The sequence below is a fragment of the Sarcophilus harrisii genome, chromosome 6 (assembly GCF_902635505.1).
Source record: "Sarcophilus harrisii chromosome 6, mSarHar1.11, whole genome shotgun sequence".
Classification (NCBI taxonomy): domain Eukaryota; kingdom Metazoa; phylum Chordata; class Mammalia; order Dasyuromorphia; family Dasyuridae; genus Sarcophilus; species Sarcophilus harrisii.
This window is the reverse complement of record NC_045431.1, coordinates 28,141,851-28,157,002: the sequence shown is the minus strand read 5'-3', so window position 1 is coordinate 28,157,002 and position 15,152 is coordinate 28,141,851. Positions and strand designations below refer to the sequence as shown.

General features: G+C 37.7%; 1 protein-coding gene across 3 annotated transcripts in view; it reads right to left on the bottom strand.

Annotated features, from left to right (window-relative positions):
• Window positions 1–11,215: 11,215 nt before the first annotated feature.
• The window catches only part of UBE2K (ubiquitin conjugating enzyme E2 K), a 71,191-nt gene continuing 67,254 nt past the window's right edge, over window positions 11,216–15,152 (bottom strand). For all 3 annotated transcript variants that reach the window (XM_031941892.1, XM_031941894.1, XM_031941893.1), the window contains 2 exons: window positions 12,869–12,997; window positions 11,216–12,554 (listed from right to left, as the gene is read on the bottom strand). In XM_031941892.1, coding sequence (XP_031797752.1) covers window positions 12,480–12,554; window positions 12,869–12,997 — 204 coding nt within the window. In that variant the 3' untranslated portion in view covers window positions 11,216–12,479. The remainder of the gene's footprint in view (window positions 12,555–12,868; window positions 12,998–15,152) is intronic.

Below are 15,152 nucleotides of genomic sequence, written 5' to 3'. Positions count from 1 at the left end.
ACGGTTTCAATCAGAGCACCAAGCACAAAACAAATTGCAGAAACATACCTGTGAGAGAGACCAGAAGTAGAGCGGCAACCACAGTACTCAGAACCACAGGACAACGTGGGATGGGAAGAATCCAGCAGTCACCTCCTTAAACCCAAAATGAAAGCGAGTCCCCAGGGACTGTAGCCAAAATCCAGAAAGCCCAGAGAAAAAGGTCAGCAAGAAAGAACTGAGATCCCATGGAACCGCCGTCAGAATCACACAGACTTAACAGGCACTGTTCTAAAGAAACAGAGCACTTGAAGTAATATTTCACAAAGCAAGAAGATTACAACCAAAACTGAGCTACGTGGCAAGACCGAGTATGGTCTTGAGTCTTACAAAAGACTAATGTCCAAAAATGGATCTTAAATAGAAGAGCCTTCCTCATTAAAAGAAGGGATAAACACAAAATTGGACATTCAAACACAAAAGAGCAGCTTACAAATGAGAAACAAATGAGAAATGTAGGGAAATTATAGTTTTATTTTGTTTGGGGTTTTTTGCTTTTTTCCCCCCTGAGGCAGTTGGGGTTAAGTGACTTGCCCAGGGTCTCGCAGCTAGGAAGTGTGAAGTATCTGAGACCAGATTTGAACTCGGGTCCTCCAGACTTCAGGGCTAGTGCTCTATCCACTGGACCACCCAGCTGCCCTGGGAAATGATACATTTAACCCTTTGTAACTTTGTCATCATGAGGGGTTTTAAAGGAAATCTAACCAAGTCTCTGTGGGATTTTATCATGTTTGGATGATTTTAAAAGGAAATTGGAAACTGGGAAGGAAGAATACAGTGGAAGAAAGAAAGAGGGAGAGTAATGGACAAAAATGTCTCATGATTAGGACACACTAGGAAGACCTTATATAGTAGAAGGAGCAATGGGAGTTGGGGGGAGCAGGCAACGCTTGAACCTCACACTCATCTGACCTGAAGGGAAGAATCTATGTGAACATTGTGAGTACATAAATTGGTTTTATCCAGTGGAAAAGTAGAAGGTAAAAAGGATAAGCAAAGGAGGGAACAGTAGAGAATCAAAGGAAGTAATGACAGGAAATTGGCAGAAGCAACAGAAAAAAGGATAAGAGCATTGTATCTGTTGACAAGGAATCAATACTGAAAGATAAATGCGTTTATAAGAAAAGTGGGGGACCATAATTTGTCTCTCTCAGACCTATTCAGACTACTCAAAAATCATCAAAAAGATATCTACTCAAAAATGAAAAAGAAAGAAGTTAAGGAAATGATAATTAGAAAAATTAGATACAATAGAGCTCTGGAGAGAATATTGAATGAGAATAGAAAAAAATTATCACCCATTTCTTCTTGCATATTAGCTTCACAACTGTGATCATGGACTTAGAAATAAAAATTTGATGAATATAGAGTAATAAGAAATATTAAATGCATTTTTTGCAAAAATACAATAAAATTTTAATTCAATAAACAGCCCTTGAAGCAGAATTTAAAAATTAATAGAAAACTAACTTAATCCTAAAAAATGAATGGGTGAAAAAACCAATTTCATGATGATACAAATCAGTTTTCATAACTGACAACAATGAGAATGCCAAAACTTACATAATATATACCCTCATAATATAAAGGGGCAGCTAGGTGGTGCAGTGAATAGAACATCAGACTTGAAGTTAGGAGGACCTGAGTTTAAATCTGGCCTCAGACACTTAACACTTCCTAGCTGTGTGACTCTAGGCAAGTCGCTTACCCCCAATTGCCTCAGCAAAAAAAAGTATATATATAAGTTAAAATATAAAATAATATTCTAATATACAATAGGGTAATATTTCTAATTATTTACTTCAATAAAAGAGGAGAAAAAAAGCAGATTGATGTGCAGGTAACTAAAATTAAAAAACAAAAGCCTCCAATTATCAATTTCAAAATAGAAATCCTGAAAAAAGAGAGGCAAACAAACTTGTAAGTTAAAAAACAAACAAGTTGAGTTGTGGACTGGTCCAAACATTTGGGAAAAGAGTAGAACTACTGTTGAAAGTACTGTATAGCCTTTGACCAACAATACTTTTATTAATTCTGTATCCCAAAGACATCAAAGAAAATGGGTAAAAATAAATCAGCTCTTGGCAAAGAATTGGAAATGTAAGGGATGTTCATTAATTTGGAAATGGGTGAACAAGTGCCATATGATTGTGATGGTGCCTGATTGTACTATTAAAAAAGGACAAAGGAGATGCTTTCAGGGAAAAAACCCAACAGCAACATCTGTATGAAGTGAAGTGAAAAGAACCAGGAAATCATTAAACACAATACAGCAATCGCCAAGGGACACCTGCTCCTCCAGCCACAAGCAACTCATAGTACCCAGGAATTTAGTTAGCGGTAGGTAGCTCATAAAGATGAAAAGGATGGAAGATGGGTACTTGCACAGCAGAAAGGGACGAGTGAAAAGAGTTTGGGAGGAAAAACTTAGGAGTGTTTGTTCTGGAGACAAGTGCTTACCAAGCCTGGTAATCCTGGGGTGTCTGACATTACAAGTGTTTCCTAATTTCTAACTGAACAACCACACAAGTGGACTCAAGGCCATGGACTCGGGCCAAAACCTGCCATTTGCACCCTCCACAGACCACAGGTCTCAGGACAGTGTTCCTTTTGTATCTCAGGAGGATTATTTAGGAAAATGTGATTGATAAAGATGCATCAAATGATGGGGAAAAACACAAGCAAGAATGATCAGGCTGTAACTGTAAGCTATGTGAGAAATGCTAAAAGAATGAATTAGGGTTGTAGAGAATAGGAGGTGGGTGCAAGAGATAGGGAAGGAGAATCCAGACAACTGATTAGATGCAGTCAGTGAAAAGGCCAACTGCAAAGGGAAGAATTTCCCATACTTAATCCCATCAGAGAATGACTCAGTCACCTCTGCAGGAGATGCTTCTTTTGGCAGATGTTTCCTAAAATGATTTTGATCCCCTCTTCTCCAGTGGATGGAAACAAGCAAATTAACGATTCCACAATATTGTTAAATAATATTACCCAGCCACTGACATTAGCAGTTCTTTACATTACATTTGCACCAGAGAAACTCTAGGTTTTTCATAGAGGAATCGTGTTATTTAGGATATAAATAACAGTATAACAAGATATTGAGTTTAATGGCCAAGTAAATTAGGCATGTATGGATTACTAAAACTCTAAGAATAAAGCTTTGGTCTAGGGAAAAAGAAAATGGGTCTTAAAACTTTTAAAAAATAATTGAATTATTATCAAAGAACAGAAGAGTGATTGTGGCTGACTGCAACAATGTTTTGAGATTCTCTGTTCCACATTCAGAAAGTACAGTGAGATTTGCAAAGTACTTTTATCACATTTGATCCTCAATAACACTGACACTGCTGCCATTATCCCCATTTTGCAGGTAGTGAAGTAGGCTGAGAGAGGAAAGGGATTTGCCATGAATACACATTGTAAACCAAACATTTTCCCAAGTTAATATCAATACTGAGTCTAGGATGGGATTTCCATAACATGCAACATCCCAGTTCTGGTTTGGGGAAAGGGGAAGTACACAATCAGCCCACAACTCAGTCAACTTAGCATCTTGTTAAGAATTTGCAAATAACTACCATGGAGTGATCTTTTTCTGATAAAAGTTATTCTGAACGACAGAAGTAAATGACAGATCTCCATTTTTCATGTTTTGGATAGGATGAATTTTTAAAAATCAAGGAACTGAAAACAGTGGAAAATGCTAAGTTATGGTATATGAATATTATGGAATATTAGTGCTCTGTAAGAAACGATCAGCAGGATGACTTCTGAGAGACCTGGAGAGACTTACAGGAACTGGTGCGGAGTGAACTAGGAGATCATTTCTGATGGATGTGAGGTGATTCAGACCAGTTCTAATGGTTGTGGGATGCATCCAGAGAGCATCACAGTCCAGAGAGAGGACTGTGGGAAATGAGTATGGATCACAGCATAGTGTTTTCAACTTTTGTTGTTGGCTTTTTTTTCTGATTTTTTTTTTTTTCCTTTCTGGTCTGATTTTTCTTGTGCAGTATAAATGTGGAAATCTGTATAGAAGAATTACACATGCTTAACTTTTAATTGCTGTCTAGGGAAAGGGGGGAGAGAAATTTGGAACACAAGATTTTGCAAGGATGAATGTTAAAAACTCTATGGATGTATTTTTAAAATAAAACGCTATTATTTAAAAAACAAAACAAACAAACAAACAAAAAAAAGTTCCAGACTTGCAGACAAAGACCTGAATTCAGATCCTCAGTACCAGCTATGTGACCTGGAAGTCAGACTCTCTCAACCTAATTTCTTCATCTGTAGAACTGAAAGCTCCTCATAGATTGTTTTAGAACCAGGCAGCCAGGTAGTCGGAGCTTGTGATCTTTGTGGCAAATGCCTTTTAAGGGAAAGTTAGCCAAACGGGCTTTGGGGAGAGGGGAGGGCTTGGAGATTAGGATCTTGCTCCCACCAGTCTAACCCCTGGGACCAGTGAAATATAACTAGAAATAGGGGCCACTAATCCTTCCATAAAGATGATCCCAGATGGAGTTTTAAAAGTTAAAATCGAAATTTAGTGCAATATTTCCCAACTGCATTTTAATGTTTCGAGCAGCTTTCCAGAACGCTGCTAGTAGAGCAGCTGTATGTGACACCTGTTTACTTATTTGCGCTTTCAGAGTTTATGCGAGATGAGAATGCACTGGATGGACTGAGAAATTGGAAGAGAAAGGCAGGAAAAATATACTTGTTAAATGTATCTGAACTACTCGCCCTCCCCAGAGGAATAACTGTAGCAGAGGTCAGAGGTCACAAATCTAAAACCTGCAGCCCCATTTACAAGGACTGACCCGGGATGCACAGGGTCCCCGTGGGAGGGGATGTGCAGAGAGAACTGAGCAGGAGCAGAACCAAGAAGGTCAGGTTCCGGCCGAGCGAGCGAGCTCCCGACACTGTCACCGACCCTGGCGGAACAAGTCTTGGCAAACCCACCATGTCCTCCCCTGCCCGGGATTCTCGTGCTGGGGACCTCTTGGAGGCTTCAGATAGACGGGCTCCCAACCCAGGCCCAACCTGCTCCGAGTCCCTGCCTCTCCGGGGGACACCGGGGCTGTGCTGGCCACAACGCGAGAGGGACCAGTCGCGTCCGGACTGTCCGTTATCCTAGACCCGCCTTTGCCGCTAGGGCTGGTCTCAGGACTTGGGGCCACTGCCCATTCAACGGGAACAAGACAACCATGAGGGCCCCCAGAGCCCAGGAATAAAGATGCCGCCCGTTCCTCTGCCCCCTCTGCTGAAGTGACAGGGAACGAGTCTCCGCTGACCGGGGCACGACTGAGAGCATGGCTGCCCCCACATCAGCCCCCATCACAGGCAGTGCCATCGCTCCCTCTCCCTTGGATCCTCCCCTTTTGTCCAGGCCTGATCCTGGCCCCTGTGCCGGGGCAGAGACCTCCTCGAAGCCCGATAAGGGTTTGTCTCATGAGCGGTGGAGAGGTCCTGGCTGGGTCCAACCCTCCGAACACGAAATCAGCTGATGTGCAATTGGGGTGTTTATCCATACCCTCAATTCTAGAACTATTACATGGTTTTGGGGTTTTTTTTTTGTTTTACAAATTCAACTGCTGGTAGCTGTCTCCAGTGCTCTTCAGGACACAGTCTTTAATGACTCTGCATATTCACTGTAATATATAATAAAGGACATTCCCTTCAGTCCCTCCTTGAAAGTGGATCAGCTTTAAGGGATGGAGGGCAGGGGGAGGCCTCCCAATAAGCACACACCCCGCCTGCACCATCCCTGAAAACACAAGGATGGAGGGTGACAAGAAGTCCTCCCAACTCTCGCTAAGTGCTCCAGGGCAGGTCGGACTCAGGCCAGTCTACTGGTTTAGGTTTAGCATTGGGATGAGGGATGTGTGGGTCATTCAGCAGTTACCGAAGGAAAATTTACTCAGCCACAGCAGAGCAGAGAAAGAATATTCCACAAAGATCACCCCCAGAGGGAGGAGGATGGCTTCTGGGGTGTCAAGTCTACCAGCCAAATCCAGGAGGGGGGGGTTCTTAAACTGGAACCCATGAATATGTCAGTATGGTCGAATAAACTTGTATTTGTATTTTGTATCAGCAACAACGTGGATGGATGGATAATTAAAAGAAACTTGAAACTATGTGAAATGGCACGTAGCAAAAGTAAGAAGGGGGGAGACAGAATTTCACGAGGACCACACTACTTTTAAATAAAACCAACAATCAAACACTTCTGAGGATGGGGAAGCACTGGGAGGAGGAGTTGATAAGACTGTTGTGGGCTGAAAGACATTTTCCAATATGGCCAATGTGTTGAACTTAATTGCTTGACTACACTTGTAAGAGAAGTCTATGTATGATGAGATGGGAGTCACTGAGAAATAGTGGTGATAGTTTTAAAAGAACATCAATATAAGATTCAGCTGGGAGAAAAGTTGCCAACAATAGCCAAAACCCCAATACTGACCAATAAGGACTAGCACTAGTTTCCTCTGCAACATTCTGTATGCTCTGTACATATGACCACACTATAATGTTGCTAAGAAAAAACATTAAGACTTAACAAATGCAAACTATTCCTCTATGGTCAGTTGTTAGTCCCAAACAGTCTTTGGTCTTTAGATAGCCATGAAGTGTTTGTAATAGCTCGTTTTTGCATAAAAATCTCTATCAATGGTTGTATTCATTGAACTTATTTCTGGACTGTCGTTCAGTATCTTAATATTAATAAGCTTTTGGTTTAGGGGAGTTGCTTCTGTGAGAACAGAAAGTGGATCTGTAATTTCAGTGGTCCGAGGAATTGAGACATCAGGCAAAGGCCACCCTGCCTCTTGTCAGGGTCAGCCCAGGTCTGCTGACTCCAGGGCCGGCTCATCCATAGATTCCAAGCAAATTAAAGCGTTACAAACTGGATATGGAGACCTGCATGCCCCCATTTGTGTGTGTGGTGAACTGCTACAATACTTTAGGTTCCCAAACACCCATTCTGTGGCCCCCGTCTAAGACTCTCCTGGTTGGCAGTGTCTAATGAAATGTTCCTCCACCACAAGCATAAAAGCCTCAGGATCATCAAAAGACTCCGTTTCGGTGGCAGAATTTTGCAATAGCAGAAACGTTCAGGAATCTCTATCATGAACATCTATCAATGGCTGTCTCCTAAATAGAGTAACAATTGCCAGTAAACAAATCACTCCGGCCAAACAAGACCCAGATTTTGGAGAAGACGGACATCTGAGAGAAGGTTCATTTTGGAAAAGATGCGACTTCCAAATGTGACCCTCCCCACAAGCAAAAAGTGTCTCATTTTTCTTGACCCTTTCAAATATCACTCCGGAACTCAGGTCATTTGGGGCATTTCTCAGGAAACTCTGTAAGAGATGGCACTGCCTCAAACAGTCTAAGCCAGGGTTAGTTGTATTTTAGGTTTGCAGCCTGCCATAAGAGGCTTATCGATGACCTAGGAAACCGGATATGCATCCAGAAAGGTAGCCTTGGCTTCAATTGTCCGTGGTGTGGAAGAGATCTGGGGGAGTAACAATGAAAAACTCCTATCATTTATATTTGGCTTTGGAAAACTTTCACATAGAATGACTGCAGCCCTCAACATGTTGAGATGTGGCCAGGCCGTGGCAGAAAACACGCATGACTGATGAAAAGATGCCGTCGCTGGCTCATCAGTTAAGTGGGAAAGACGCTTTTCCTTACTTACGTCCAGTTCTCTAGAAGAAGAGACCTCTGCAGAAAAACAGGGGCAACGAACAGGGTGAGTCTTTATCTGCTAAGCACAGCAATCTTTAACTGAACAAGTCGTAGCAGGCTGCTCAAGGTTCCTGTTGTCACTCAACAAAAATGGCTTATTACCTTATACTTTTCCCATCAGCAATCATTTAACATATCTACGCAGAGATTGCTGCCTGTTGGTTTCCCATTTAACCAAAACTATCCAAAATATGAATGTTCAGAAACAAGATGAGAACTGTTTTCAGGGAAACATGCATTTATTATTAAGCATTCCCAGTGAAAAAAAATCAACATCTTTTAAAATGTGTATTTATTTTTAAAAAATCATTTGTGTACAAAAGTGTTTTGTAGTTTTTATTCTCAAGACAAATTCCAACCCCCCCTCCCCCAATAACCCGCCCTTCTGTCCCTCCCCACCCAGCAAGACAAAAAACAGCCTCCACTACTTCAATGCGCATGTGGATGTTCTCCCCTTACAAGAAGTTAGTGGCTCCAAACAAAACCTCCTTACAAAATTCATAATCACTAACAATTTTTAAAAATTTGGAGAAGCTTAAGAAGCCAAGTTCTTTCTGGCTCAAGTTGAATATTCCTATAATGGCAGTAAGCTTCCAGCAGACACCACAACAAAGCACCATCGGCTGCTGAAAATCTGCTAAATTGATACGTTTTCAATAGAATTGTTTTTCTACTGAAAAAAAAAAAAAGTCTTTAAATTATATTAAATAAATCTCTTTGCCCCAAAGAAATTGTCTAGTTTTTATTGTGATGCCTAGAAAAGGTAGGTAACAGCAAGCAGACAAGGATAACAGTACAGTGTAATGATTTGTATCCACTCATCCCCGGGAACCAATCCGCAAACTAGTTGCCAAGCGTGATTATGTAGAACTGCATGAGGAAAACAGCAAGAGGGAACACATCAATAACTGACATTTAAGCCGATGATCACGTTCGTGAGTTTGTAAAGGTAGATCAGACCAACAAAGCAATAAACAACAAAAAGGTGGGAAATGAGCTGTTGATTTTTAAAGATTTCAGATGTATTTTGTAATTCTGGAAATATCACGTGGATACCATGGAGACATCACAGAAAACTCATAGCTGGGAAAAGAGGCTATATATCAGTACATACTTCAATGTGCCCTTTTCCCCAGAAATTCATCGCCTGACATTAAGCATTTATTTTAAATTACTGCTAAAAACCTGAAAAGGTAAAAATTTTAAATTATTTTGTACACCAAAACTGAAATTGCTAAAACTAGAAAGAGCTATTAAGACTAAAACATTTTCACAGGAATTGCATGAATTTAAAATCAACTGTGAACAAATGACATCCTTCTGCACTGTTAAAACACTGCCACTAGCTATATAATATGCCTATATACATCTATATAATATGCCTGGACCCCATTTCCCGGGGCTTAATTCACCTTAATTATTTGAAGAGAAGGACTGTATTCAATTCCTGTGCTTTAGCTCCCCTAAAAGGGTGCCATCCTCTGCTCTAGGAATATCAATGACCCCCTCGGTTTTGAAAAGCTGTCCAAGGACACCCCAACAGCACAGGCTCGCTTCTCACATTAAGCAGCGAATGTCTCCTCCTCCACCGGAGCGCGTGCTCCTCCCATAGTGCAGAAATCAAACCCCGCTCCCCTCAATGCCAGCTCTTCACAGTTTTGTTTAAGAGAACTTTGCATAGTTTTGAAGTCTAGCCAACAACTACAGTAATTGCCAATATGATATGCCTCAAGATCAGTCGTATTTTAGATTCTGAGCGTTTCTCCCAAAAACAAAATGCCAATGGACTTCCCAGCCAGCTCTACTGAAGTTCCTATATTCTAGGAAGTTGCATGTGTTTAAGTGAACTTATAGTCACAACAATCAACATCTTTGGGAGTCAACTTCCAGCAGCTAATTGAGTACCCAATTCTTTTAAATATTTACATACTACACTAATTCTTCTGTCACATATTGTTTTCCAGTCACTTAAAAAAAATAAAATAAAAAATAAAAAACTGAAGTTAACGAATACTGTACAACAGACTATTCGACTAAAAGTAGAGTTGTTCCACAAAACGCCTCCTTAACAATAAAAGAAACTTATTTGGTTGGAATGTCAGCTTTTCTAGTAACTGGATCTGCTCCAAATAGATCTGTATTTTGTGTTTTGTAAACTTTAAATGCCAAATAACCCAAAACAGCAATTCAGAAACTATTTTCTACCAGGGCACCACCTCTTTGTTCCCCAATCTGCATTCTTTAAAAGGACGCTTGTTCCAACCATTAAAAAGAAAAGAGAACAAGGCAATTTTGTCAGATATTAAATTTTGCAATAAGGAGTCAAATATCTATATAATGCAACCCACCCACATATGTATGTATTAAAGTATTTAACACATGGCAAAAACAAACTATGAGGAAAGAATAAAGAGGGACCATTGCAATATTCAAAAGGTATAATGTTAATTAAAACTGTACATAGGAGGATTCCCTTATGGAAAACCATCTCAATCCCAAAAATGATCACATCTTTAGACTCCCTGAGCAGCCTTGAGCTACATAATTATCTGACATGTACTTAATGAATGGGGTCCATTTGAGGCTAAACCATCAAAGGCAAAATCATGTCTTCAAAAACTAAAGGCAAGTAATTCTTGTTTTTTAACAATTAGAAATCTACTTCATTTCTCTGAGAAAAAAAAAATAATTTGTATGCCCTGGCAATATTTAGAAATGGTACTCTGGGCTGATGTGTTTTAATTAGACGAGGGACACAAACACACACAGAACGTTCACCACTTAATCCTGTGAATAAGACTGTGTAACCAAAAAAGCAAATAAACTTTGACCAAGAGGAAATGAGAAAGAAATACCCATAATTCCATACTATTATAATACCTCAAAATAAAATTCTAAAATCCATAATTCTTTAAAATAAATAAAAAAACATTTCCTTTGGCATCAGCAGAAAATAACTAGGCTACATACAATAAAAGGTAATTGGAGGAAAAACCTCATGCTTAAGCAAACAGTATAGAAAAAAAACAGGCTTCTGTTTACAATGAACTAAAAGATTTTAGTGTTGATTAAGAATTTCTAAAAACAATTTAGGTTAGGTTCTCTTTAATTTCTTATTCTAACCTTTTAACATATGTAATAATGGTTTTTATTGCTTCCAGTATATCAAGAATACAAAACAACAAAATTGTTCAAAAATAATTCTGTCTGCATCTTTTAAAAACTAGCGTTATGATTTAGATAAATAATCTATTGGGGAATGGAAGCTTTTGATGCGACATACCACAATCTAATCCAGTCTCTAAACTTCTGCTTCTTCATCAGACCAAAAAATTTCAATAATTCTATTTGAAGTACATATATATGCCTGTTGGCATAAATTGAGTTCAACATTCCATAAATGGCCAAACTTTTGAATTGAGGATGTAATGTCATTTTAATATGAATAGAAAGTCTGAGAGTATGTACACAAGAAAGTAAGATTTTTCAATTCTTGTCAGAAACATCATAAAGAAAGCTAGGTTTTTTAACACACTTCCATTTCTTTTTATGTGCATTTTAAGTATGTACAGGAAAATGTTAACAGCTTCCATGTGGCAACAATGGGGAAATGTAAGCAAAAGTGAAATTTAAAGTACCTGATAAGCAATCCTTACAATAAAGTCCCAAATAATAGAAAACGGTTGCAAATTGTTGATTGCATTAAAGCAAGTACTAAAAAAAAAAAAAAAAACCTTGAACTACTGAGGCAGCAGACAGTTTTTAAAAAGAGTGTCTAAACAGTGAAAATTAAGTTATGTTCTTCCTCTAATTACAGGAAAACCACAACATAAGAATGTATTGGTCTTAGAAGAAATAAAATCCAATAGCCCCATTTTTGCACCACCTCTTATGCCTGAAGGTTCCAAAACTGCATGAAGTATAATGATAAAATATCATCATTTGAAGATGGAACATAAGCTACTAAAAATGGCACATTTTCAACCAGAAACAAAGAAAAAATTAATTTACCATGAGAATTTAGATATGTAAATTGAAGAGAAAGTAAATGTGGTGCCCCGATCCAATGACAGGGATAGAAAAGGTTCTGAATAGGTCACCATTTTCAATCAAATTTTTTTTTTTGGTGTTTAAGTTTTCTAAGCACGCAAATATTTAAAACGGTGCTCCCTTCAGCTACCAGGTTCTAAGAGGTCTAGCAAAATACAGGCATGCAAGTAAATTCACAGGCACAGAAAATCAATGTTAAAAACATTAAGGTAGCTGTGAAGAATGACATCAACAATTTGGATGGCCTTAATACGTCCAAAATATTACTTAAATAATTATTCAACAAAATCCTGATGCAAACTCTTGCTAGTCTTGGTCACACTGCTAAATGCTAGAGTAGCATATTTTGTTTTTCCATAGTCTTAGCTGAGCTCAAAGAATTTTTACACTATTTAGTAAGAAAAAAAAATTAAAGTATTTCCCCTTTTTAAATTTACACAGACGTTTAATTAGCTTTATTTACAGAGCAGGGTTTGTTTTTTTTCAGTCTTCAATCATGCCTAGATAATAATTAGGCAAGAATGCCAGTTTTAAAAGAATCTATGCAGAATTCTAAAAATAACAGATGGTGATGCTCCTCAAGAAGGGGGCAGACTGGACTACAGCAGCATTTTTCTCTCTATGCCTCAGTTACTCAGAAGCAATTCTGTTGCAGTCTCTACATCCCATGATTTTGAAGACAAGGCCACTATTACTGCATTCTGAAAAGAAATAGGGAAAAAAGAATCAGATCCCCTCAAAGAAATTTCAAAAGCATTTTTTCTGTTTATGATTTTGAACTGGCAAAGCCTCTGTAAAGTTTACTACATGTATATATAAAACATTTTCATAGCAAAAAACTGATTTAATTACTTGGATTTTAAATTTTTTTAAATAAAGCTACAAAGGAAAATAGCGAATAGCAATTAAAAATGATTGACAAAAACAGTAAAGATCTCACTTCAGCAGCCATTCTGATCCCTCTCCATTTCTCCAAGAAATAATAAAAATAAAACACATGATAAAATGTACTTACCCTATCAAAGCCCATAGCACATAGGTTTTCTATTTTTTTGGTGTATTCTGGACTAGAAACTGGTGCTCCAGCATACACATGTGCCCAAAGTCGAGCTGTCTGTTTGAACATTTCTGGATTTTGTTTGTACTATATGAGAAAACAAAATGAAACAATTATTTGGTTCAAATAAAATTACCCCTCTCAAGATTTCACAACAAGTATTTCAGGTGCCAAAACTTAAAAAGCTTGACCAGACTTCCAAGTTCTATTACATAAGGAACACACTCAAAATGCTACACGATTAGCCTGCAGATGAAGTCAGGGTATAAATCTTGACTCTAAAACTCCAAAGCTGTAAGCCTCTGGGGAAGACCCTTTTATTTCTCTTGAAGCTGTTTTCTCATCTGAAAAATGTGAATAATGATGATTTAAAATATCTACCTCAAAGAGAAAGTACCTTGCATACCTTAAAACACTACATAAATGTGTTACTATTAATATTTCATTGTGGGTCTCTCTCCTCTTTCAGAGATTACAACCTTTGATTATCTTCCATCCTCTGTGATTCAGTCATAAATTAATAAAATCTTCACAAATCATGTACTCAACGCAATCTGGGTTAATCTAAATCTTTTACGTGCTTTTTAGGGGGAAATATTTATCAACAGGGATTTATATTCACTAGGCATCTTTCTCACTCTTCTTTAAGTTCTTTGTAATTTTTATTTTTCTATGACAAGTGATTTGTATTATTACGTTTCGTGACCCAAAATAAAAGAAACCTGGAACCTGAATTGTAAGATTGCTGCACAGAAATATTTGTAGAAGAGGAGGAAAAAAAGTCACCAAAGGGGGGGAAATACAGCTAAATTAAAGGCAGGCAAGGACTGGCAAAAAAATGCATAAAAGCTAAAATTTAATATAATGCAGATTTACATTTCTAAAGACTTTTCTTACTATAAGGTGAAAAAAAATCATGGCTAACATTCCAAACACACCTTGAATATTAAGGAATGAGTATTTACCATGGCTGGCTTCAAAATTAATTATAGTTTAAATGTCAACGGGAACATTATGTACATATAATTTGCTTCAAGCAAATGGGGATGTTTTTGTAAACATTTGGGGATGAAATGAGTACATTAAGGTTTTTTTAAATAATTGCACTGTAATATGGATCAATTGGCTTCTAAATAATGTCAATTCAATTCAGCAAATTTATATGAAGGATCTACTACATCAGGTACTGTGTGTGCTAGGCTATAAAAGTAAATAAGAAACAATCTCTGCCTTAAAGGAAGTTTCAATCACATGCATGAATAGGTCTATAATAAAATGAATACAAGTGATTTTAAGGACAGAACACATTCTAGGCGAGGGGACAGATGCAGAGACAGAGGAGGGAGCGTTCCATGAGAAGAACAGTAAAAAAAAGGTCAGTTGGGCTAAAACACAAAGTTCGGGAAAAGAAGTAAATATATAACATTGGTTGAAAAGGTAGACTGAGGGTGAAGAGCTTTAAACTGTTCAAAAGATTCTGCATGGGATCCCTAAGGCAAAAATCTATAAAGCTTAGGATAGGAAGAGATTGATGCAAAGATACAAAGAGAAGACCAGCATAATGATGATGAGCAGCAGCTCAAGTCAGGAGGTACCACCTAAGCGGACAGAATCAGCAATTGATAATGAATCTTAAAAATTACACAATCCCTGAAAGATGTCAACTATATCGAAGACCTCTGAAAAATCTGGGAGAAGAGAAGGAATGTCTTATGCATTTAGATAATACTTTGATTTTTTTAAATAATGGAAAGGACATTGAGAATTTTTCAAAATATAGGCAGTTATAACGAATGATTCATTTATGAACATTGGAAAATAAAAGAACTGATCAACATAAAACTGTTATCACGTGAAGAAGGAATTAGGAGTTCTAGGGAATAGTAAGTTTTTTGAATAAATTGAATAAAAATTTAAAAATACCAAAGAGAGAGGAAGAGAATTCAGAAAGGATCAAGAATAAACAAGGGCATATATGTATTATGGTACTGAATTTGACATATGCTTTTTAAAAAGAAATTCTACAAATGTTTATAGTTTCATATACAAGTCTTTCTGTTCATTTTATGTAGAAACAGTTGCAGTTGTTAAAAAAAAATTAATAATAAAAGATTATTGAAGGGAAGGGAAAAGTAATCATTTCTAAATAAGAATAATAAAGCACTTTTTAAAATTTTCATTATTCCTGTTTTAATCTAACTAGCTATTTAAAGGCACAGATCATCTTTCTTATTTTTCTATA